The sequence below is a fragment of the Garra rufa genome, chromosome 15 (genome assembly GCF_049309525.1).
Source record: "Garra rufa chromosome 15, GarRuf1.0, whole genome shotgun sequence".
In the NCBI taxonomy this organism is placed as follows: Eukaryota; Metazoa; Chordata; class Actinopteri; order Cypriniformes; family Cyprinidae; genus Garra; species Garra rufa.
This window is the reverse complement of record NC_133375.1, coordinates 30846640-30873393: the sequence shown is the minus strand read 5'-3', so window position 1 is coordinate 30873393 and position 26754 is coordinate 30846640. Positions and strand designations below refer to the sequence as shown.

The following is a 26754-nucleotide window of genomic DNA, read 5'->3' as shown; positions in this document are numbered from 1 at the left end:
GGAGGAGAGCACATGTGTGTGCGTGTGCTCTCCTGCAGTCTCCTAAACTCACTGCAGCCTCCATGTGACTCCCTGCATCTTTTCACTGCCAGCTCTGTCCTGCGGAAACATGAGAGTTTGACGACAGAGCGAAAAACACACACCAGTAGCTCATTCTTCCTTTATGCAACTGTTTCACATCTTTTCTCCCTCTCTTGTTTTTTTCTTCCCCCCTGGAGCATGAATGTGAATGTTGATCCACTGCCAGCAGGAGCTCAGTGTCTGACGCTGAGAGCTTTTAACTGCTTTTTTTTCCCAGTCAAGAGTCTGAGAGGAAGACAGGTAGAGGCTTTTAGAAAATAAAAGGCCTTTCAGGCTGGACTGATATTGGGCCATAGAAGAGTATGATGAATTATGGATGGTCCTCTAAATAGCAAGTACAGTTCCTCAGAGCCGTCTCTCCGGCCGACATTGTGCGGACCTCTCCATATATACCTGTTCTGACCGGCCAAACTCACTGAATTCTCAAATGTATCTTGCTGAATGGAGAGGTTAACTATATTCCTACATTCAGGGCTATGAAAGTTCAAGCTCACATGGGTTTTACTGTCCTTAAGTGTTTATTACACCATTCCTATAGCAAGATTTTATTGTTTCCACACTGTAACATCTTAACAGCATGTTGTTTGGCTTTAGCTCAGTGTGCAGCCTGCTGTAATCCTGATGATGTTTCATGTTTAAACAAGAAAAACAAAGCACAGTTTTGCTTAGGTTTAACCCGAACACATCTCACTTTACAAATCACTCCATCCTGAGCTGACCACAAACACTGCAAAACCAGAGCAAATGTTAAAAAAGCATGGCAAAGCCAAACTTTATGCTGGACAACCAAATCTCAAATCATTGATATCATCCTCAATTAATAGACCAACATGCCAAAAATTGGTAATCTGTTCAAATAAAAGCAAAACCATTTGCAAAAGGCTGTAGAGACAACACTAACAGGGGGAAACAAGGAAACAGTACCAGATCATACAAATTCACCATCTTTTATAATATTTTTTTTATAATCAATAACAAAAATATTTAAGAAATTTGACAACACTACTATGGAAGCCAATTTCCGCCACTGAATTAAAAAAAAAAAATGTATAAAGGTAATTGCAACTTTTTATCTCACAATTCTGACTTTTTTCCCTCACAATTGCAAGTTATAAACAAACAATTTAGAGAAAAAAAGTCAATCACAAGGAAAACTTGCAAATCTGAGAAAAAAAACTTACAATTCTAAGAAATAAAGTCACTAACTTCTCCTCAGAATTGCGAGCTTATCTTGCAATTGTGACTTTTTTCTCAAAATGTTGAGTTTATATCTTGCAATTCTGACTTAATATCATGCAACTGAGTTTATATATCACAATTCTGAGAAATTAAGTCAGAATTGCATGATATAAACACAATCGCAAGATAAACTCGCATTTCTGAGAAAACTTGCAATTCTAAGAAATAAAGTTACTGACTTTTTCTCAGAATTGCGAGCATATCTTGGAATGGTGACTTTTTTTCCCTCAAAACTGTGAGTTTATATATTGCAATTCTGACTTAATATCACTCAATTGCAATATATCATGCAATTCTGCGAAAAAACAAAATCAGTACTGCAATATGTAGACTTTATATCTTACAATTCTGACAAATTAAGTCACAATTGCATTATATGAACAATATTGCAGGATAAACTCGCAATTCTGAAAAAAACTGCAATTCTAAGAAATAAAGTCGCTGACTTTTTCTCAGAATTGCCAGTTTATCTTGCAATTGTGATTTTTCTCAAAATTGTGAGTTTATATCTCAGAATTCTCAAAATTGTGAGAAGAAAAAGTCAGAATTGTAAAACAAACTCACAATTGCAAGAAAAAAGTCAGAAATGTCTTTTTCTCACAATTCTGAATTTATTTCTCGCAACTGTGAGTTTATATCTCACAATTACGAGAAATTATGTCAGAATTGCATGATATGGACTCACAATTTTGAGAAATAAAGTTTCTGACTTTTTCTTAGAATTGCGAGCTTATCTTGTGATTGTGACTTTTTTCTCAAAATTGTGAGTTTATATCTCAGAATTCTGATAAATCAGAATTGCAAAAAGAAAAAGCCAGAATTTGCGAGACAAACTCACAATTGTGAGAAAAAAAATCTGAATTTTTTTATTCAGTGGCAGAAATGGGCTTCCATACACTACCATTGAAAAGTTTTCGAAAGAAGTTTCTTGTTCACTAAGGCTGCATTTATTTGATCCAAAATACAACAAAAACTGTAATATTGTGAAATATTATTTCAATTTAAAATAACAATTTTCTAATTCTCTATTTAAGTGTCTTAAAATGTAACTAATTCCTGTGAGCTGAATTATTCCAGTCTTGAGCGTCACATGATCCTTCAGAAATGATTACAAATGTAAAATTATTCTAATAAAAAAATATTCTAAAATGCTGATTTGGTGATCAATGGTAAAAACAGTTGTGCTGCTAAAACCAAGATACATATTTTCAGGATTGTTTGATGAATAGAAAGTATAAAAGAACAGCATTTATTTTAAATAACGTATTTTGCAACATTATAAATGTCTTTACTGTCAATTTTGACACTAAAATTCTGAACGACAGTGTAAACTAAGTTTTTCCACTTTAATGGAGAACCTCTAACATTGATGCCACAAGTACTGAATAAAATTCTATGAAAAATATTTATTTACATTGGATATTCCCTATAAATTAATGTAATCTCCAGATAAATCAATTATCAAAACAGCTGTTAGCTTCAGCCCACCATACATCAGAAGCGCCATGAACAGACTCTGTGCATGCCATCTAAAACTAGTAAAATTCAAATATAACTTATAACAATAACATTAAAAACTACATTTGCGCCTGTCTTCAACAAGACACCATTCTGAACCCAGTATGGCACCTTGCAACTCTAAATCCTCTAAAAATAACTAAGATACAAGCAAATTGTACTGCAATTCCGATCCATTGAGATCCGGAGGCACAAAACCATTTCCGCTGTGGGTTAAATGGCTCCTGCTGCAATGGAGATATGAGAACTGATAGGATGAGTCCCTGAGGATCTCAAGAGGTGGATGGTATGAAAAGATTGTTGAAACCAAAGCCCGAGTACCACACTCACACTCAATGAAATACACACATGCAAACGCACAAAAGGAAATCTGACACGGCAGGTCAGGTTTTTTTTTTTTTTAAAGGTTTGGATTGGCATACCATAGCACAACTGACACACGATACCAAAGAAGGCTACTGGTGAAAGTGGAAATTATTATAGAGTAATAAAAGAATAATTTTCATTCAGCATATGCAAGGATTTAAAAACAGCCATGTATTGATATACACAGTTAAAAAAAAAAAACTGTAACTCTTGAGAATGAAAACACTCTCAGGTGCCAATTCCAGGTGTAAATAAAAACAAAGCACAGGCGAAACGAATCATTAATGCAACCCGCAATGATAAGCGGTCACGGCAGAAGACGCAATCAGACGAGTCCCAACTAAGCGTGACCTTACCCTTCTTACTGTAAAGCCACAGCATACAGTGTCGGAACATAGCAGTGGGTGAGGGCATGGGGAGAGTGAACGCACCCCCGGCAGGGCGGATGCCAGGGGGGGTGGAGGAGGATAGATGAGCCAGTGAGAGAAGGTGGAGGCTAGAGGCTAAAAACCTGGAGCTCGGCAGCCAGCAGCCTTGCGTAACTCTGCGGTGAGACTGTCTGTTCTACTCCGTTTCCTGAAGAGTCTTCCAGCTCCAAGGAAATTCCTAATAGAAATTCAACACGGATCCTGGAAAACAAATCCGAGAGCCTCTGGATCTCAAACTACGAAATCTGAAGATCGTCCCGGTCAGTGGTCACAAGAGATATGCGCCAGGCCTAATGCATGTTTAGATGCGAGTGGGTCGTGTTTGCATTAGAATGCTGGTTACTAATGTCATAATCCTCTTTAAAATCAAAACGAGAAAGAGCATGTGGGGGAGAATGAGTAAGCAAGAGCAAAAATAAACAGAGTGGAAAGAGGAGAGGAGGGATGAGCAGTATGGAGAGAGAGAGAGAGAGAGAGAGAGATCGAGCGAGACAGACCGGCACACGTGAGCAGCCGGCTGATGGCCGCACTATAAACACTGGCTAAAAGCATCACGGCAGGAGGTGCCAAAGAACAGAAGATGAGAGAGAGGAGACGGACAAGACAAAAGCCCTAGAAGAAAAAGAGAACGGAGAGCTCACCCTGAAAATGGAAAGTCTTCTGGTCCACGGTGATGGTGAAAGTGCTGTCGTCCTCGTCATCGATTCCAATCACAGCTCCCTGCAAAAAAGGAACGCAGCGAAAGCCATTCAGACCGAGGGACACGTCATTCGCTCCCTCTCTCTTTCTATCTGTTCCTCTGGCCCACTCCCTTACGCACATGAGAGAGAAGGAAAGGGGTGGGAGAGAATGGGTGGAGTAAGAGAACGAGAGGGGAACAAGGCGGAAAAGGGAGGAAAAAAAGGGAAGGAGATGGAAATTGGGAAAAGAGGACGGAGAGAGAGAGAGACTAAGGAAAAAACTGCAGCACATTCAATAAATATTACAGGACCGGAGGAAAAACATGCGACTGTTAACTCTTTCATACCTGATGTGCTACCATTCACAAATCTAAAAGCCTTTCTAACATTATTAAACAGCAGTTTGAAAACATGCCATGGATGGTTTATACATTAGAAAACACCGAAAATATAAAGGAACTAGGAGGAGACGTGCCAGGCACTGGTTGCCAACAGGAAGACAGCAATAATTGCTCACATCAGACCAGAGGCCTTGAGAAAAATAAGCCAACGCCCTGAGCATTTTTAACGTCTGCCTTAAATTTAAGTTAACTGCTCACTGACAGGCAATTTAGAGAATCAATTGCTTATTTACAATGTCGTCGATTAAACCTATGCTATCCAGTGTATTCACATTAAAGGAGATATACAAAACTCTTTAACTAACACTTTATTCCAAGCTGTTTTCAGAGAAACTTCATCCGTCTTCGTCCTTTTGGCATATTTGGGATTATGAACCCAAAACCTAGAAATGATAACTTTTACTATCTCTAGCCTGTATTTAAGCAGTTAACTACAGTTAAAATGCTTCTGATACCATTCTGCCTTTGGTTCAACAGATTAAATAACAATTCTTCTCTGCATTAAATGTATATATTTCATAACCGTCCTCTGCTTATTAAACTGAAGAGTGTGCCATCTGCTGGTGAACAGTTTTCACAGCATTGTGTTAAATAGGTGAGGGTTTTCTATCACATCCTGAGGTTTTAATAATTCCAGTGCAAACTAAATCTTATGTGAACCATACAAAGAGCTACTAAAGAATTGCTGCAACAGCCTGAGGAGGGCTCTTTGTTGTTTTACAATCACTGTATATACTAAATCAGTGATTCTCACCTTCAGTCCTCAGGACCCACTGCTCTGCACATTTTGTATGTCTCCCTCATTTAACACACCTGATTCAGATCATCAGCTCATTAGGAGAAAGATCTATGAACTGAACTTAGTGTGTCAGCTTCATAAACATTCAAAATGTGCAGAGAAGTGGGCCTCGAGGTCTGGAGTTGAGAACCACTGTACTAAATGAGGAACAGAAAGTTTTACAAAAACCGATGTTGAAAAACTTGAACTCCTAGTTAACACATTAGGTAGGATTTTAAAGGAACAGGTCACCCAAAAATGAAAATTTGATGTTTATCTGTTTACCCCCAGGGAATCCAATATGTAGGTGACTTTGTTTCTTTAGTAGAACACAAACGAAGATTTTAACTCAAACCGTTGCAGTTTGTCAGTCATATAATGGTAGTCAATGTAATCTTTAGAGTAAAAAAAAAACATACACAGACAAAACCAAATTAAACCCTGCGGCTCGTGACGATACATTGAGTTCTTGAGACACAAAATGATCGATCTGTGCAAAAAACTGAACAGTATTTATATCATAATTTACCTCTGATTCACTGCAACGTTCTACTCTCCTGAGCGCATTCACAACAGCCAGTGCATGATGCGTCAAAGCGATCTGCCGTAGAAGATGCATGTGCGGAAACGATCTGTCGCACGTAAACCTCACTCATTGTTTACATCACTGGTCTCAAACTCAATTCCTGGAGGGCCACAGCTCTGCACAGTTTAGCTCCATCCCTAATCAAACACACCTGATCCAGCTAATCAAGGTCTTCAGGATTGCTAGAAACTTCCAAGCAGGTGTGAGTTGGAGTTGGTTGGAGCTAAACTCTGCAGAGCTACGGCCCTCCACGAATTGAGTTTGAGACCTCTGGTTTACATAGTGCATATTGGCCTCTAAAAATGGTAATTACTTGTGCTTATCCTGATCCTGTCAACTGATTAAAAACTGAAAGATTACGTTTCCTTGTACTCATCTAGGAGTGTTGACTTTTCACCGACTACATTGCCAGAGCACGTAGATGCACCCGCTATTGTGAACGCGCTCCATATAGCTGAACGTTCTGGTGGATCAGAGGTAAATAACGATATAAATACTGTTCAGTCTCTTGCACAGACCGATCGTTATGTGTCTCAACTTAAGACCTCAATGTATCGTCATGAGCCGCAGGGTTTAATTTGGTTTTGTCTGTGTATGTTTTTTTTACTCTTAAAGATTTGGTAACCATTGACTGTCATTATATGACTGCAACGGTTTGAGTTAAAAATCTTTGTTTGTGTTCTACTGAAGAAACAAAGTCACCTACATCTTGAATGCCCTGGGGGTAAGCAGATAAACATCAAATTTTCATTTTTGGGTGAACTATCCCTTTAAGCCTCAAAAATATATGCAATTTATATCTATTAAAAATACAAAGCATAAGGCATCTTTTTTTAAATTCTGCATACATATTATAAAATTCTGATGCTTTTTTCAGTAGCAGCTAGGGTTATATTAGTAACACAACTAAATAGGAATAATAGCCAGAACGAGAACAAGCACAAAAATGTAAAAAAAAAAAATTCAAATAAAAAACTGAGTGAGACCAGATTCAACTTAGTCCTGCTTTAACAATAAAAAAAAAGCTTCTTACCCGAAGTCGCACACAGCCTCTTCTAGAGCCACGCATCATCTTGTCCTTGGACTGAAGAAGGAGACAGAGTGTTAAAGGAGCATTTTAATAAATGACCAACAAATATGTATTTTTTAAGATTTTTAATGTTTTTAAAGAAGTCTCTTCTGTTCACCAAACCTGCATTGATTTAATCCAAAGTACAGAAAAATTTTGATTTGATTTTAAAATATAATTTATTCCTGTGATCAAAGCCATATTTTTTCATCAGTCTTTTCTTCAGTGTCACATGATCCTTCAGAAATATTTCTAATATGCTGATTTCCTGGTCGAGAAACATTTATTATTATAATTATTATCAATATTTAAAACAGCCTTACTTGTAAAACATTTTTTTCAGAATTCTTTGATGAATAAAAAAGATCCAAAGATCAGCATTTATCTGAAATAAAAAGCTTTTGTAACATTATGCATTATACCATTCAAAAGCTTGGAGTTAGTATACATTTCTAGAAATTAATATTTTTATTTAGCAAGGATGCTTTAAATTGATCAAAACTTTTATCTATTACAGATCTATTCTTGTGAACATTCTATTCCTCAAAGAAACCAGGAAAAAAATTACTCTGTTTTAAACATAATAAATGTTTTGGAGCAGCAAATCAGAATATTAGAACAATTTCTCAAGGATTGTGTGACTGGAGCAATTATGCCAAAAATTCAGCTTTAAAAATCACATGAAAAAATTACATTTTAAAATTTATTCCAAAAGAAACCACTTATTTTAAATAGTAAACATATTTCAAAAATGTACTGTTTTTGCTGTACTCTGGATCAAATAAATGCAGGCTTGGTGAGCAGAAGAGACTCCTTTAAAAAACAATAAAAATCTTTTGATTTGAACTTTTGACTGCGAGAATGTATGTATGTGTATAGATAGATAGATAGATAGATAGATAGATAGATAGATAGATAGATAGATAGATAAAGATATAAAGCGCTTTCCGCTTTATATCTGTTTGACAGTTTGACAGTTGACAGTTTCAATTGTTGGATCACGATTGTTACATGCAGTAACGTTATTAGCGTCATAGTAAACCAAGAAAATCAGAGTGAAGAGTTCATTTTTACCTATTTAACCCAGTGTCAATAAACGAAAAATTATATGGCCTATATATGTATACATTAACAAACCTGAGAGCTCTAGCTGTGGATGATTTACTGACAGCAACTGCAGCTCTTAGCTTTAGCTATTTATCTTGTTTGAACATTACAGAGCTTCCCGGATAAAGTCAAAAAGCTATAAATGTGTGTTAAGACATTTAATATCCTTCAGCTAACGTATCCAAAACAGCGGTCACATGTGGACGCCTCCACCCTTCAAAATTTGCAAACTAAACTACACTACTGTAAGCATTTTTTTCTAAGGGAGGTGGCCTTCCTGTTGGCAACATATCGAGTCTAGCTGCTCACTGGCTAACGGCTTCCTCAGCAAAGCTCGGATTGGCTGAAGTCGCGGTCACTCAAGCTAAGCCCCGCCCCAACCAGCTGAGATTCCCAACACCTGACAGGCCTGCGAGTGCTCGTTTCCTTCCCAACATTAAACGGTCGTGAAACGGGCCACTAAACGATTAACTCTCTCTCATATCTCGTAGCCGTGCGAGAAAAACTTACAGTATAGTATGACAGCAACCCGGCGTTATAGTCCAGTACGAACCAGCGGTACTGCCACCCCTTCATGACGTTAGTCCACTTGCTTAGCGGCCCCTCCATGATGGACGCCATTTTTTCACTTTGCCTGAGTGCTCGCGGGGAGGAGTCCGCTCCGCTGAGAGAAAAACCATGCGTCTGACGTCACATGCTGAACTATGCCTTTCTTTATAACAACTGTCATTAAAAGGGTGACCTCTGGAAGTAATAACTTAAATGTTACATATGTGCAACATAGCATGGTGGAAGTCAAAGAGAATGAAAACCAACTAGGCTATGCATATAGGGATTCAGAAATTTAATAAACAAGAAGCTCTGGGGATTTTGCAACAAATATAGTCTAAAATACTGTGTAGTTTTGTGATTTTTTTTGTTTTTAAAATCTGTTTTAATCTTCTTGTTTTTGCATATAAAATAAACTTTTTTTTAGTGAAAGTCTGTTCATTTATATTTTCTATTTTCATTTAAAGTTTAAGTAGTTTTTTTGTGCTTCTGCCATTTTGTAGATGTTTTTATTTATTTTTGTTTAAGTTACTTATTGTAGTACATCAAGTTGCAATGATAGCTAGCTGAAATAATTTTTTTTTGTTTATTTTTAGTTAACACACTTTTTTATTTAAGAAATGCTGATGTCTTTTATGGTTTTAGTTATTCATTTATCAGTTGTTTTTTTAGCCTACTATACACTACCAGTCAAAAGTTTATGAACAGTAAGATTTTTTTTAATGTTTTTTAAAGAAGTCTCTTCTGCTCACTAAGCCTGCATTTTTTTGATCCAAAGAATACAGTACAATTCTTAAATATTTTTACTATTTAAAATAGCTGTTTTCTATTTAAATATATTTTAAAATGTGATTTATTCCTGTGAAATTCCTGATTTTTTATTTAGCATTATTACTCCAGTCACATGATCCTTCAGAAATCAGTTTAATTCTCTGATTTCTTGCTCAAAAACATTTATATATAGCTACGTATAATTTTTTAGGTGTCTTTGATGAATAGAAAGTTCAGAAGAACAGCATTTATCTGCAATAAAAATCTTTTGTAACATTATAAATGTGTTTATCATCACTTTTAAATAATTTAAAGTTTTCTTGCTTTTAATAAGAGTATTAATACTATACTATATTTTTTCTTATATATATATATATATATATATATGACACTGAAGACTAAAGTAATGATGCTGAAAATTTAGCTTTGATCAAAGTAATAAATTACATTTCAAAATATATTCAAATAGAAAGCAGTATTTTAAATAGTAAAAATATTTCACAATATTACTGCGTTTGCTGCATTTGGATCAAATAAATGCAGGCTTGTTGAGCAGAAGAGAATTCTTTAAAAAACATTAAAAATCTTACTGTTCAAAAACTTTTGACTGATAGTAAATAACTATAATAACCCTGCCTTGTAGAATAGAATAGAATAGAATAGAATAGAATAGAATAGAATAGAATAAAAATTTTCTTATTGCTCTGGGACATAATGGCTTATGATGCATTCTCCTAAATGAAGTCTAGGGTGTACAGACACTCATCTACTAATATATACTGCTCTCTGGTGGTCATTATGTCCCTATGTAAAACATTATATCGCAAATTCAAACGTTCCTTTCTGCTTGTTTCCTTCCAGACTTAGTTTCTCGTTACACTATAAAACATTCAATAATTTTAGACCTGTACCTCTCGCCTCATCATGTACTGTTGTATGTTAAGGTAAGGTCTTTTGCTATGTTAATGTAAACTAACATGTTTCCGCCGTTTTGGAAAGTTCCTCGCGTTTACTATCCCAGTGAGCTCATAACGACCTTTGACACACTTAAAAAAGAAAAATAGGCTAAAGGCTCATGCAGCATAAAGAAGTAAACTAATAATATAAACTACATAATAAAAAGACCAATGCAACTGTTATAAATAATTTATTATGCATTTTTAAAACAATATGCATTTATAAAAATTTTTTTGCGTGGTCTTGAGTATTTGGTGTGGTTAATTGTAGTCTTTAATATATACAGCAATATTAACACCTGTCACTTCATATTTCTTGACCGTTGCTGCCAGAGCTACATTTAGCCTGTACAGTTAAAGTCAAAAGTTTGCATACACCTTGCAGAATCTACAAAATGTTAGGGATCATATAAAATGTTATTGTTTATTTAGTACTGACCTGAATAAGATATTTGACATAAAAGACGTTTACATATAAAGAAAATAATAGTTGAATTTATAAAAATGATGCCGTTCAAAGGTTTACATACACTTAATTCTTAATATTGTGTTGTTACCTGAATGATTCACAGCTGACAGCTGTGTTTTTTTATGTTTAGTGACAGTTGTTCATTAGTCCCTTGTTTGTCGTGAACAGTTAAACTGCTCGCTGTTATTCAGAAAAATCCTTAGGTCCCACAAATTCTTTGGTTTTTCAGCATTTTTGTGTCTTTGAACCCTTTCCAACAATGACTGTATGATTTTCAGATCCATCTTTTCACACTGAGGACAACTGAGGGACTCATATGCAACTATTACAGAACGTTTAAACGCTCATATTTGCATATGGTCTTTCTATTATTTCTAGTTTGTATTATTCATCTGCTTGTTTTGAATAGAAAAACAAGCCCAGTGTCTAATTCCTGGAGTTACTAATAAAATGCATCTCTCTTTTTTCACCAGGTCTTTTCATATAAAAGGGAATAACCTGATACAACACACTAGAGCATCTTTCTCTCGAAATCCACAATCATGGGCCACATCATCCACGTTTTCCAGCTGCACTGGATACCACTGCACGCATTCACCTTTTTCAGGCAGTCTATGGCGACCCTTGACACATAGGACACACCAGCCAGCAGCATCGTCCCGTTGTATGAGCTCCGCTGTGCACAGGAGACGCCTGCCAAGTGCCTTTCCAGTTATAGATGGAGAATTTCATCCAGCTCACAGACATGTGTATGAAGCCAATCTAAGGAACAGCCTAATCTGCCAGCAAAAGTTAGTCTGATTCACATGCATTAAAGATCTTCGCCTTTACATTAGAATATTACACTATTTAATTAAGTAATATCCATCCTGACTGACATTGTATTGTTTCAATAGATACCTGGAGCAAAAGGAAAAAGTAGTGAAGGGGGGCGGTGAAAATGCTATAGCACGCCATACGCAGCGGAATCGAAAGGTCCTCGTACGAGACAGACTCCGCATGCTGCTGGATGATGAAGATTATTTAGAACTATCTCCTTTTGCTGGACTTGGTTTGCCCTATGGAGACATCCCATCAGCAGGTTGTCTCACAGGTGATATACTACACTACCAGTCAAAAGTTTTTTAATGTTTTTTTTTAAAGAAGTCTCTTCTGCTCACCAAGCCTGCATTTATTTGATCCACAGTACAGCAAAAACAGTAAAAATTTGAAATATTTTCGTTTTTTACTTACTGGTTGGTATTAATTTTATTAGACCTAATATTATTTAGACTTTATTTATTATTTGGATTTATTAGACCTAATATTATTATTACTATACAATATTTGAAAAAAATATTTGTGCATAGGCATTCCTTAGTAACAGTGTTATTAATTTTTCCACAGGAATCGGTAAAATTAATGGACTTTGGTGCATGTTCGTTGCTAATGACGCCACTGTGAAAGGAGGTACGGCGTATCCCATCACAGTTAAAAAGCAGCTCAGGGCGCAAGTTGTGGCTATGCAGAATCGTTTGCCCTCTGTTTACTTGGTGGACAGTGGTGGTGCATTTTTGCCTCTTCAGGTAAGTTGCATTCATTACCATGACAATCTCTGTTATCTCAAAATAGTGCATTAATGGATCTGCAAATGCTGTATCAACAGTCAGAGATCTTTCCTGATAGAAACCATGGTGGACGTACATTTTACAATGAAGCAGTTATGTCAGCAATGAAGATTCCTCAGGTATTAAAAGATTTGTGCAAAATATTCTTCTTAAAAAACAAATATCCATTTTGCGTTATTCCTACATTTTAGTGTAATGTTAAATGTTTGGTTTGATGTGATGTAATGTCGTGATCTCTAGGTGGCAGTCGTGTGTGGGTCATGCACAGCTGGTGGTGCTTATGTCCCCACTATGTCTGAGGAGGCGGTGATTGTCCACAGGATAGGAACAATATTTTTGGGGGGTCCACCGCTGGTGAAAGCTGCAACTGGAGAGGAGGTTTCTCCAGAGGACCTAGGAGGAGCCAGACTGCACTCAGAGTATGAAACTATGCTGTTTCTTAGCTAGATTGCATTTTCATGTTAATGATTGATAAATCATGATAATGATAACAGACAAAAACCGTCCTGCTTTGCTTCATTCATTGTCAGTCATGTGTATTTAAAGCTCTTTGATTAATTTATTAGTATAATATAATATAATATTGACCATAATATAAAAAAGTACAAAGTAACTGCATCCCTGTAATAATAACATAATTCAAAAGAAATATAACAGTATTGGTATAATAAAGTAGCTGCAAGCAACGATTACTGGGGTTTAAGGATTAAAGGCATTTTAAGCAAATATGGAAAAGACATATTGTTTAGCAAATCTATAACAACCAAAATCAATGATTGAAAAAACTAAACATTTTGGCAAATACAGGTAATTTGCCATAGAAGTATGATGTTTTTTAACATTTATGACTGTTATAGCGCCAGCTGTGGTCCAATCCCCTTAAAACATGTTTGTTTGCATCACCTGTCACATGTGCTCAGCAGGTTTCATGAAGTTTTGAGTTTTACTTTAGGCTTTATAGGATTTGGACAGGCCCCTTTACTAAATTACCCCGTTATAGCTTCTCAAAGGGTAAATTGCAACATTTTTTTTTTTTTGATAATTATTAACCTAGAGAGTCCAAAGAATTGCACTGCAGTGTTTTTTTACAGATTGAGCAAAAAACCTAGGACTAGTTCACAAAAGTAGTTTTTTTTTTTTTTTTTACATCTTCTCAATTATTTAACAAATGATTTGATTGACAGCAATGGATTTAGAGGCAAAGTTGTCCGAAATGACGAGCTCTATCATATGACATGAATATTGTGTGTATGTGCGAAATAACGTGTGACGTACAATCATTACTTCACACCCTTGAAAAATGCAGTATCTCCCCCCCAGTGGCCGCCGATTTCTTTCAAATTTCTCTCAGACATTTGGGGCCGAGAGTTGAACAGGCCCACGGAGTTTCATTCTGATTGGCCTCTATTAACCTTGTCTAACAAGTGCTCAAAATTCATTGGCCAATGGCGGCCATGTTTTTTGAGATACACAAATATCCTTGCAGACACTTATGGCACGTTGGACCAAGAGTGGGCACAAAGATTTTCATGTTGATAGGAAAAGTGGTTCTGCAGTTATAGCCATTTTTATGTTTTCCCCCTATTATAGCACCACCAAGTTTTCCTCTGACTTTGTGATTGAGATTGAACTATTACATAAATGTTCGGAGTTTAGCGGAGATGTCTCATTCCGTTCGGGAGTTATAGGCATTTTACTAAAAGTGGCCCTGCCCCTTTCAAACGTTTTGGCATCCCTTTGCAACGAGGAATTTTTGATAAATAATTGATATTCACGCTCCAGAGAATCTTTCTGCACTGGTTTGGTTCCAATCCTAGGATTAGTTCACAAAAGTAGGTTTTCAAAAAGTGAGAAATGCCTAAAAATTTCACATTGTAGTCACATTGTAGGCGATGTGAGTAGTACCATCCCTCCAAGTTTCAAGTCTCTACGACCTATGGTTTGAACCCCTAATATAATATCATATCATATCATATAATATTGTTGACCATAGCATTAATAAAATAGTATTTGTTATTTAAAAATAATAAAATAATAGTATTAATATATAATATAGTAATGGAACTCAGTATTAATATTGTAAATATATAAATGCATTGTAAATCCTGCACAGTTTTGCGCAGCTAATCAAATTTTATTGAACATTTCTTGTCTTCTTGCTTATATCACCAGAGTGAGCGGCTGCGTGGACCATTTTGCGGCAGCGGAGGATGAGGCATATGAGTATACCAGAAACATCATCTCCACGCTAAACTATGAGCTTCCAGAGGAGGACAGCGCTCAGGTTGAGGAACCCCTATACAACGTTGACGATCTTATGGGCCTTGCACCCTGCTGCTACAATCACAGCATGGATGTCAAACTGGTGAAGACACGCACATGCATAGCCTCAGGCTTATACCATACATGCTGACGTTTGACATGGTTTGTGGGTGTTCATTTACTTATTTCTTTCTTAATACTCTGTGTAGATTGTGAGTCGACTGACCGATGGAAGCCGTTTTCAGGAGTTCAAGGCCCGTTACGGCACCACCCTCCTCACTGGTTTTGCCAGAATTGAAGGGTAATGGTTTTTGGGTTTTGATTATTGTGTAAGTGGCATGTAAAAAGTATTTTTTTAAATGAAAAATGTCACCCAAATACACCTTTTCCCACTATTTAAGTCACCTAAACTAATCAGGACACTCTTTAAACAGTCAACTGGAAGAAAAGTGAAGATAAAACAGTTAACCCTGTTAACCTGAAAATTGGATTTTCATCCTTCTGTATGTCTGACCAATCAGATTTGAGCAGGATGTGGATTAAGAGAAGGAATCTTTTTCTTTTGAGATTTCAGATCATGTCTTAAGATGGGAACCAGAACTCTTTAAGAATCTTTTACTTAATCACACAAAGAGCATCTCTGAGAGCTGCTTTGTTGCCCTGGCAATCTGAAACTCTCACCAAATGAATGAAACTCCTATTAAAAGGATGCTTAGATAAAACTATGATTTAGGGTTACGTCAAGATGAACCATGTATTTTTAAACTGGTATTACTTCTGTTACTTTAGATTTGTATTTAGCACTGCTTGCTATGGCAAACATCACTTAGTGGTTTTAGAGTTTGTTTTCCTTTACTAGTATATTGAAAGATGATTTCATTTTTCCCATCCCATCTTTAGTCATCTGATTGGAATTGTGGCAAATAACGGAGAGCTGACATATGAAGCTTCCCTGAAAGGCAGTCATTTTGTTCAGCTGTGTGACCAGAGAGACATTCCTCTCATCTTTCTGCAAAACACGGCACCAGAACCTGCACACACAATCACACAAACCAAGGTACACCAGAATTTATATATTCTGACTTTCCAGCAGTTACAAAGGTTCTTTAAAAAAGAAGTCAAATTACTTGTAATTTCATTTAAATATCCATTGTAACATACAAATAAACTGTAGTAGTTTCCATGTTGGTACAAAGAAGTGGGTGTTTTATTGGAATGAAATCTGGCTCTGCTCACACGGCATCTTGTTTTACTTTGTTACTTGCTCTCTTTACTCCCTCGCTCACTTCATTCCGCTAAACCTCTCCCATCTCTCTTAGGCAGAGTCCAACACTAACAGACTTAAGGCTCAGGGTTCCATGATGTCTGCTGTGGCTTGTGCTTCTGTTCCCAAAATTACTGTGGTTATTGGAGGATGTCATGGAGGCGATAGCTATGCTATGGTCAGTATAGAAATCTTTCATTTAATAAAAAACTGAGTAGGTAAAAATGTAAAATCTTTCTGAACACTTTTTTTTTTTTTTTTTAGTGCGGAAGGGCTTTTGACCCTAATTTCCTGTTCCTGTGGCCAAATGCAAGAGTGTCAATGTTGGCTCCAGGCCACTCAGATGCATTTGTGCAGACTGAAGAGGAAATCACACAGATTAATGACATGTAAGAGCCAATTTAACAGGATGTGAAATATATTAGTGACAAAGACGTGTAGGGTCTATAACTGGCTGTTTTAAAGGTGTATAAATATGCAAATATAAATAAATAAAAAATTACAAATACACTACCAATCAGTAAGATTTTGAATTCTTTTAAAGTGGAGTAAGTCTTTTCTGCTCACCAAACCTGCATTTATTTGATCCAAAGTACAGAAAAAAAACAGTAAAATTTTGTTTTTTATTTGAATATATTTTAAAATGTAATTTATTCCTACTCCAAAGCTGAATTTTTAGCATCATTACTCCAGTTACATGATCCTTTAGAAATCATTCCAATATTCTGATTTGCTGTTAAAGAACATTTATTATTATCATTATCATTACGTTGAAAACAGCTAATTAGAGTTTTTAAGTTTCTTTGATGAATAGAAAGTTCAAAAGAACAGCATTTATCTGAAATATAAATCTTTTGTAACATTATAAATATCTTTATCATCACTTTTGATCAATTTATAGCATGCTATTCAAATAAAAGTAGTAATTTCTATAACCCCCCCCCCCCCCCCCAAAAAAAATACTGACTTTGAATGGTATAGTGTATAATGTTACAAAAGCTTTTTAAGATAAATGCTGATCTTTGGATCTTTCTATTCATCAAATAATCCCCAAAAATGTTAAGAATTCAGATTAGAATGATTTCTAAAAGATCATGTGACACTGAAGACTGGAGTAATAATGCTAAAAAATGTAGCTTTGTTTAAAGGAATAATTTACATTTTTAAATATATTCCAATAAAAATCAGTTTTAAATTTTAAATAGTAAAAATATTTTACAATTTTACTGTTTTTGCTATACTTTGGATCAAATAAATGCAGGCTGGTGAGCAGAAGAGACTTCTTCATAAAACATTAAGAAATCTTACTGTTCAAAAACTTTTGACTAGTAGTGTATATAAAAACTAAAAAATGTTGTCCTTATGAAGGTTGGAGGAAGAGAGTTCAGCATTCTTTTCCACTGGCAGACTGTGGGATGATGGAGTTATTCTACCTCAAGACACCAGAAAGGTAAAAGAAAAAAGCTAGCCAATTTAATTCAATTTCTATGTGGTTCAGTTAAGAATAATCTTCTATTTGTATTTGTATGTTTGCTGTATATGAAATATGAACGCTGATTTAACATTTCTTTTTAATTTTCTTTTTAAAATGGGGTAATGCATATTTTACTTTACAAATTATAGACCAAAACACACAGAGAACTAGACTTGTCACTGAAAGCCCATAATGAAAAGCAGCTGTTGAGGGTTTCAGTGGCATCATTAAAGTAAACCTAAGTGATAGTAAGTAACTAGAATTATCTAGTGCTCTTAGTTAGTACTTATATAATATTTATTTTTCTTGTTTTGATGTTTTGTGGTTTAACTGCCCAAATACCTTATTCAGTTAAATTACAGCATTCGGTCATAATTTATGAAATAGTTCAAATCTGTATTTTCTTTCAAATATTGATTGCACTCGAATTTGAAAATCCAAGCTTTATAATATATGCTTCTGTTCCCTTTTGTTAGGTTTTGAGCAAGTGTCTGAAAATCATTAAGCAACAAGAGTATCAATTATCCAGAGAAAAAAAGAGGACCCCTTTTCTCCGACTGTAACACTACCTCTGCAGAAACCTCAGTGAACTTTATAAACTTGTATAAGATGTTTTATTAAGTAATAAACTAACACATATCTCTATTTTAATGACACTTTGCCTGTAATCAGCAGTGCCTTATTATCCTGATTTTCTGACTGATGTAAAATTAATTTGTACATATGGAATTTTACTTGTGAATAAATCATTCTTCATATATGCTAAAGTAGAAACTTTATTTCCTCCAGTACACGTTATCAAAAATCTGCAACATTATAAGCATATCAGGCATATACCTGGCCCATTTAAATGAGCAGCGATAACATGAAAACTATTTACATTTACAAAAAATACCAATTTTAAAGTATAGTTTAAAATGCAAAGTCATGGTTCTGATCCTCTAGGGTTTGTACATGCCATGGAAAGTGAGAGGAATTATGACATCAACCTCTGCACGTGCTATTTCTGTCAGGTCAGTGGCATTGAGTATAAGGAGGAACGCTGGCCTCTGGGTGACTCCTGGTTTCACTACAATGCTCAGAAGAACACCTGAGAAAACCAGAAGAAAGATTTCATTATTTTGAGATAATAAAATGATCCAAAATATATGTTCTGTTTAGTAACAGATGTGCAGTACCTTCATCTTCATCTTTAGCTTCAGGGCTTTGCACAAACTGTGGTTCGGATGGATAGGCATCTGGCTCCTGCCATATCCATGTTTCTTTGCTTTTCACATTCAACTTACAAATCTAAAACCCAACACAAATCACACATGGAGCAAATGTTGAACATGAAAAATGTTTGCAGTATCACGTCACACCCACCCGGTCTGGAACGAAGTGGTTAAGCCCAAGTCCATAAGCGAAGGTGTAATTCTTTCCACAGTATTTTTTGTAGTTGATCTGAGGGAACTCAAAAGCTGGAACACAAACACAACCCAAAGGAAATACTTTGAATAATTTTTTTTTTTTAAATCTGAGTTTATTCATTTTTAATATATATACTTTTTTAATACTAAAGTAATAAACCATATTTTATGACAGCGTTTTAGTGCCACATAAAAAAAAATTAAAAATCTAAAATTGCCAAATTAAAGTTGAAATGTTTCGGGAAATGAAGTCAAAATGTTTCGGGAAATGAAGTCGAAATGTTTCGGGGAATGAAGTCGAATTATGAGAATAAAGTCAAAATGTTTAGAGAATAAAGTAGAAATTTTGAGAATTCAATCGTAGCAATTAAAGTTATAAAATTTTGAGAGTATAGCCTGCACATGCAAATGGTCCAGTATTGGGAGCATCGGGGGAAGTTGCCAGGACACCGGAATTTATTTGAATATATGTGGGATTATTAGCATGTGTTATACTTGCAAGAACAGTACGCTTGGAAATAATATTTCACATCTTCGATTGCATTCATTAGGCCTATTTGTAGTGCGACAGACACCCAATAATAGCAATAAGCTTTGTGCTTTTGGTACTTTTAATATAAAACAAAGCTTTTTGTTTTATATTAATTTAATAAGACATTTATTTAATGAAATTATGTTTTCTTTGAGAAAATTCAACCACCTACTCCACAAAAACGTCTGTGGTGTCCAATCTTTCCAACTTTATTCTCGAAACACTTCGACTTTATTCTCGAAACACTTCGACTTTATTCTCGAAACACTTCGACTTTATTCTCGAAACACTTCGACTTTATTCTCGAAACACTTCGACTTTATTCTCGAAACACTTCGACTTTATTCTCGAAACACTTCGACTTTATTCTCGAAACACTTCGACTTTATTCTCGAAACACTTCGACTTTATTCTCGAAACACTTCGACTTTATTCTCGAAACACTTCGACTTCATTCTCGAAACACTTCGACTTCATTCTCGAAACACTTCGACTTCATTCTCGAAACACTTCCACTTCATTCTCGAAACACTTCCACTTCATTCTCGAAACACTTCCACTTCATTCTCGAAACACTTCCACTTCATTCTCGAAACACTTCCACTTCATTCTCGAAACACTTCCACTTCATTCTCGAAACACTTCGACTTCATTCTCGAAACACTTCGACTTCATTCTCGAAACACTTCCACTTTATTCTCGAAACATTTAGACTTTATTCTCGAAACATTTAGACTTTATTCTCGAAACATTTAGACTTTATTCTCGAAACATTTCGACTTTATTCTCGAAACACTTCGACTTCATTCTCGAAACACTTCCACTTCATTCTCGAAACACTTCGACTTCATTCTCGAAACACTTCGACTTCATTCTCGAAACACTTCGACTTCATTCTCGAAACACTTCCACTTCATTCTCGAAACACTTCCACTTCATTCTCGAAACACTTCCACTTCATTCTCGAAACACTTCCACTTCATTCTCGAAACACTTCGACTTCATTCTCGAAACACTTCGACTTCATTCTCGAAACACTTCCACTTTATTCTCGAAACATTTAGACTTTATTCTCGAAACATTTAGACTTTATTCTCGAAACATTTAGACTTTATTCTCGAAACATTTAGACTTTATTCTCGAAACATTTCGACTTTACACCGTGTTCCAAATTATTATGCAAATTGGATGTAAGTGTCATAAACATAAAAAAAATTGTTTTTCAATTAAACTCATGGATGGTATTGTGTCTCATGGCTCTTTGGATCACTGAAATGAATCTCAGACACCTGTGATAAATAGTTTGCCAAATGAGCCCAATTAAAGGAAAACTTCCACTTTATTCTCGAAACAAGAGTACTGACTTCTCTAAATATGTCTTTAATCTCGTAATCTTAGATTTATTTTTAATGTAGAAAGTAATCTCAAAGTATTTCGACTTTGTTCTCGAAACACTTCCACTTGATTCTCGAAACATTTCCACTTTATTCTCGAAACACTTCGACTTCATTCTCGAAACACTTCGACTTCATTCTCGAAACACTTCGACTTCATTCTCGAAACACTTCGACTTCATTCTCGAAACACTTCGACTTCATTCTCGAAACACTTCGACTTCATTCTCGAAACACTTCGACTTCATTCTCGAAACACTTCGACTTCATTCTCGAAACACTTCCACTTTATTCTCGAAACATTTAGACTTTATTCTCGAAACATTTAGACTTTATTCTCGAAACATTTAGACTTTATTCTCGAAACATTTAGACTTTATTCTCGAAACATTTAGACTTTATTTTCGAAACATTTAGACTTTATTTTCGAAACATTTAGACTTTATTCTCGAAACATTTAGACTTTATTCTCAAAACATTTCGACTTTACACCGTGTTCCAAATTATTATGCAAATTGGATGTAAGTGTCATAAACATAAAAAAAATTGTTTTTCAATTAAACTGGATGGTATTGTGTCTCATGGCTCTTTGGATCACTGAAATGAATCTCAGACACCTGTGATAAATAGTTTGCCAAATGAGCCCAATTAAAGGAAAACTTCCACTTTATTCTCGAAACAAGAGTACTGACTTCTCTAAATATGTCTTTAATCTCGTAATCTTAGATTTATTTTTAATGTAGAAAGTAATCTCAAAGTATTTCGACTTTGTTCTCGAAACACTTCCACTTGATTCTCGAAACATTTCCACTTTATTCTCGAAACACTTAGACTTTATTTTTGAAACACTTCGACATTATACTCAAAACACCTCCACTTTATTCTCAAAACACTTCGACTTTATTCTCAAAACACTTCCACTTTATTCTCGAAACAAGAGTACTGACTTCTCTAAATATGTCTTTAATCTCGTAATCTTAGATTTATTTTTAATGTAGAAAGTAATCTTAGATTTCTTATTATTTTCTAAAGTGGCACTAAACGCTGTCATTAAATTTCAACAGTAATTAGGAAAAAATAAAAAATAAATATATATATATATATATATATATATATATATATATATATATATATATATATTCCACCATATATATATATATATATATATATTTTATTGTAAAAAATAATAATAACTGCTGTATTTATGACCATTTCCAAATAATGAAGGTGCTGAATATTTACCTTGACGCGGTCCAGAGAAAAGCACCTCAGGTTCCAGCCAAACAGTTCCATCACTGCACATGACAGCTGTGGCTGTGGTGTATGGAAGCGAAACCAAATTCTTACCCAGCTCTTCCTGGAAAAAAAAACAACAACAATGGAATGAACAAATAGACTTTTGACCAAAGAAATAAACCTTTGCACTGAAAAGACAAAAAGATCAAGAAACAAACTGAATTTAATCATAATTTTCCTGAGGTGAAATAGGATCATGATATCTCTCACCCTGTGGATGTCCAGCGGAAGCACATATCGCCGCACCTCTGGTTGTGGAGCCCTCATGGCTGCTTTTTTGACTTCCTCCCAATTTTGCCTCAGGTTTGCCAAATATAGATAATTATATACAAAATCATGCCTGTCAGTGAAAGAAAGGGGAGCACAGATGATCACCAGAGTCTATTTTGGGCTCTCCTCTGATCGTGTTTATCAAATTCATCTGCAACATGTTTTTTTGTTTTTTGGATGTTAGCTAAAGCTTCAGTAAATGTAAAAAACAAGCAGTCTTACCCCTTCCAAGTGCAAAGGTCAACAACAATAAAGCCTTGGTCCTCATAACAGTTAACATGATGGAAAAGATTAAAGGCAGATGTTCTGAATTTGTGGTCAATGTATTCTGCAGGATTCTTGGTTGCCAGATGAAACCAAGTCTGGGAATGCAACCATATAAACAAGATGAGTCAAAATACCAACAACATTTTTAGTTGTTTTTGTTTCCAAAACATATAATTAACATTTTGAACATGATATAATGCTAGTAAGCTTTGACTTACACCCATCTTGTCATTGGACTCAAAGCAGTCCATATAATTTGATCCTCTGATACTCCAGGAAGTCAGAAATTTCAGCAGATTGATCTTCACTGGAGTCTCAACAAACACAAAGTAGTTCTCTGTCATGCCAAAGCTGTAAGATATATATATAATTGTATTCATATTTATTTTATGAAGAATTCATTATTATAATATTGATTACTGATATTTATATGTGACCCTGGACCACAAAACCAGAGTAGCATGGGTATATCTGTAGCAAAAGCCAAAAGTACATTGTATGGGTCAGACTTTTGATTGATTGATTTTTCTTTAATGCCAAAAATCATTAGGATATTATGTAAAGATAATGCTCCATGAAGGTATTTTGTACATTTCCAACCATAACTATATCAAAACGTATGCAGTATTATGCATTGCTAAGAACTTTAAAGGCAAGTTTCTCAATATTTAGATTTTTTTGCACCCTCAGATTCCAGATTTTCAAATAGTTGTATCTCGGCCAAATATTGTCCTATCCTAACAAACCATACACCAATGGAAAGCTTATTTATCCAGAATAAACTTTCCACTGAGATGATATATAATTCTCTCTTTTATGACTGGTTTTTTGGTCCAGGGTCACATATTATTTTATATTATCAACCTATGGACGTAGGATGGTTTGAGTCGCTCACTGCTTGGAAACTGCACCAAAACCTTTGACTTCTCAATTGGATCGGATTTATCTGATTAAACCAACGATAAAAGAAAAGTTAAACACCTTCTAAGAATGCATTAATAAGATCCTTTCAGGCCAACAATGCAATATACCAACCTTCTTGTGGTGGAGGGATCTTGACAATGTTGTAGGCCAGTGACATGTTCTTCCCAAAGCAGTTTCCAATGTTATATACAGTACCGTCTGGTTCAATATGTGGATGTGCAGTCACACCATTGACTGAGAGATAATTGCAGAGGTCTACCTATGGGAATGTAGAGACATTAAATAAATACTTAATCTAAAAATGAGAATTTGCTGAAAAGGCCTCAGGCCTTCCAAGATGTAGATGAGTTTGTTTCTTAATAGGAATAGATTTGGAGAAATTTTGCATTACATCACTTGCTCACCAATGCATGGTTGCCAACAGACGAAGTCCAAATAGCCAATAAAATCACAATAATCTATAAATAATGAGCATGACTGTTAACTGATGGATTGGAGTCGTGTGAATTACTGTGATGTTTTTATCAGCTGTTTAGACTCTCATTTTGATGGCACCCATTCACTGCAGAGGATCCGTTAGAGAGCAAATGACATAATGCTGAATTTCACCAAATCTGTTCTGATGAAGAAACAAAATCATCTATATGTTTGATGGCCTAAGGGTGAGTAAATATTCTTTAAACAAATTTGTTAATGGCCTCAAAATTGGCTAACAGTGCAAGTCCTACCTTTTTTATCGTTTCTAGAGTATCAGGATCAACTTTGGTTATGTAGTTGGTTTCCGTGCAGGCGTAGAAGTCCTCACCAATGGGGTAGATGTTGATAAGGCAGTTGTCCGTCACCTCAATGCCTTGAAAGTATGTAAAAAATCTGATGTGCAGAAAAAGAAAGCCATTAAGAGTACATCTGTTTGTATGGCATTATTATTCTACCTTTTGAACAGGAAATAGTGAAAATGCTCTCCAAACCTGGAAAAGATGTTTTTGCATGGATCTGGATATGCAGCGGTGCCAAACTCTGTGAGCACAATCCTTTTCTCTGTCATAGCTCTGACATAAGCATCAGTTCTGATAAACCTGAAATTAAAGGTGCCACACTCTTAAAAATGCTGGGTTATTTTTCTAACCCAAATGCTGGGTTCAGCTTGTTGGGTCATTTTATTGGGTTATTTTTAATATTTTTTACCTAGGTGCTGGGTAGTTTTTCTGTAACTAAGCTGCTACGTAGTTTTTAATAGGTTATTAAATACTGGGCTATGTTTTCTACCCAGTCGTCTCTGACAAATCAGTCAGAGCTTTTTGTGTCCTCTACAGAAGAGAGTGGTTCTCAGCGCCACAGATTTAGTGGACTTCTTCAGCCAAATAAAGTTACATACAAGGATGTCAGTCAGCTGCGGTCGTTTTGCATGATGGAAACACCTTTTGCCTTGAATAGCATACATTGATTTTATTTGTTATACGACTGAATTCGTTCTCTAATCTCAGTACTGTCTGTTTATGGGCAGGTTATGAAGTCTTAGATTTCTCCAAAACACCGGCACGAGAATTAGCACTATTTCTGTGAAAAGTGAACGGTTGAATACACTTAAATTAAAATGCTACTTTTAAATGTTCCATTTTTGTATTTAAAAAAAATGCTTGTTAAATGAGTTTGAATGTATGTAATATTGTAAATTATGCTGTATTCACCCAAATAAATTCAATTTGCCTTATATTTTTGTCCATGGGTGTTCTCGCTTAATAATAAATGTTCATCTTTTGATTTTTGCTGTTGCCTCTATAATTCTGTAGTGATTTATAATTTCCAGCCCGTTTTAAGCTAGCAATATAATAATTTTTAAACAATAGGTGACTTAAATAAAATAACCCAGCATGTGTTGTCCAATATTTACCCAGTGCTGGGTTGGCAAATAACATATGTTGGGTTGTTTTTAACCAAGCATTTTTAGAGCAAATATGCATTTGATTACGTAAAATTTAATTTCTGTAATGTATAAACCACTTTTTACAAAACAAGCAATCCAGCATATGGGTCATTTCAATTCCAGTAAATAACTGAAAAACATTTACATCATAAACTCAATTTGGGTTGCAGTTTATTTATATACTGTATGTGGGCACTACTGCGCAATAAACATCAAAACACAAGGCTTTACCTGCGGTAATAAGTCACATGTCCATCCTTCAGGTCAAACTTGTGAATGAGAGCCTGTCCATCAAAAAGGTGGTAAAAAGGTTCATCTCCAATCTCAAAGACTCCAGGGCCCATACGAATCAGACTGCCAGTGAGCCAGGCAGGGATTTTGCCTGCAGAGACAGAGAAGGTTCACTTTACCCCAAACACTCTAAACAAATTCTTCAACCCCTGAATGCCTATAAAACAGCTTCCATATCAAAGGCCACAAGTCATTTACATTGGCCACAGCAAAGGCTCCATACATTTTATCCTTTAATGGAAGCATAGAGAAAGCAAAATGTGGAAAATAACCAAATAAAGAATACTTAAGATTATAAGCATACAAACCTGAGACATGAGCAGGAATGGGCTCCGCTAACTCTTCACATGACTCAAATATTTTTTTATAGCCACCGGCTGGGTGTTCTGAATGACTGAATGAAAACAGATGTCTGCATTTTTAACATGAACTAAAATGGCATTAAAAAACAAAACAACTAAGCTTACACTAATATACACTAAAAACATTTCTGAGGCATTCTGCACATTCTTCTAAATTACTCATTATCAAAGGAAATAAAACACAAGCTTGAAGAAAACAAATGATTAACATCACCTTTAAAAAGAAATGTATTTAAAATTCAAGCTTTTCCAAAAATGTATAATGAACGAAGAATGTTTTGCCCTAGCAAAAAAGCTTTTGCACAATCTGTGCAGTTTGACTGAGAATGAAAAGTTCCATTACTCACCGGCTGGCCATGTTGAACTGAGTTTTGAGGTGAGATGCTGCCTGTGTGTGTAAACCAGAACTGTTCTGTTCCCAGGAATAGACACAGAATCTTAAAACTCCTCCTCCGGCCGATTGAAGGCTCTGGAACAAAA

General features: G+C 35.4%; 3 protein-coding genes across 4 annotated transcripts in view; 1 reads left to right on the top strand and 2 right to left on the bottom strand.

The window, feature by feature from the left end:
• The window catches only part of osbpl9 (oxysterol binding protein-like 9), a 45650-nt gene extending 36768 nt beyond the window's left edge, over positions 1-8882 (bottom strand). For both annotated transcript variants that reach the window (XM_073819482.1, XM_073819483.1), the window contains exons 1-3: positions 8764-8882; positions 7111-7161; positions 4274-4352 (exon numbers count right to left, since the gene is read on the bottom strand). In XM_073819482.1, the coding sequence (XP_073675583.1) occupies positions 4274-4352; positions 7111-7161; positions 8764-8874 (241 nt within the window). In that variant the 5' untranslated portion in view covers positions 8875-8882. The remainder of the gene's footprint in view (positions 1-4273; positions 4353-7110; positions 7162-8763) is intronic.
• Positions 8883-10434: 1552 nt separating this feature from the next.
• LOC141287353 (biotin-dependent 3-methylcrotonyl-coenzyme A carboxylase beta1 subunit) lies at positions 10435-18372 on the top strand. The gene is made up of 13 exons (XM_073819485.1): positions 10435-10517; positions 11472-11789; positions 11895-12091; positions 12385-12563; positions 12644-12724; positions 12846-13024; positions 14778-14970; positions 15077-15168; positions 15768-15924; positions 16187-16309; positions 16396-16520; positions 17500-17581; positions 18082-18372. The coding sequence occupies exons 1-13, from the start codon at positions 10498-10500 to the stop codon at positions 18166-18168; spliced, it is 1833 nt and encodes a 610-aa protein (XP_073675586.1). The 5' UTR covers positions 10435-10497; the 3' UTR covers positions 18169-18372.
• LOC141287354 (retinal Mueller cells isomerohydrolase) lies at positions 18364-26690 on the bottom strand. Its single transcript, XM_073819486.1, has 14 exons — positions 26622-26690; positions 26221-26306; positions 25853-26003; positions 24666-24773; positions 24426-24567; positions 23809-23956; positions 23638-23719; positions 22992-23124; positions 22729-22868; positions 22447-22576; positions 22183-22297; positions 18971-19065; positions 18784-18895; positions 18364-18695 (listed from the first exon to the last, which is right to left on the bottom strand). Exons 1-14 carry the CDS (start codon positions 26630-26632, stop codon positions 18547-18549), a joined length of 1602 nt encoding a protein of 533 aa, XP_073675587.1. The 5' UTR covers positions 26633-26690; the 3' UTR covers positions 18364-18546.
• Between the last annotated feature and the right edge of the window lie 64 nt (positions 26691-26754).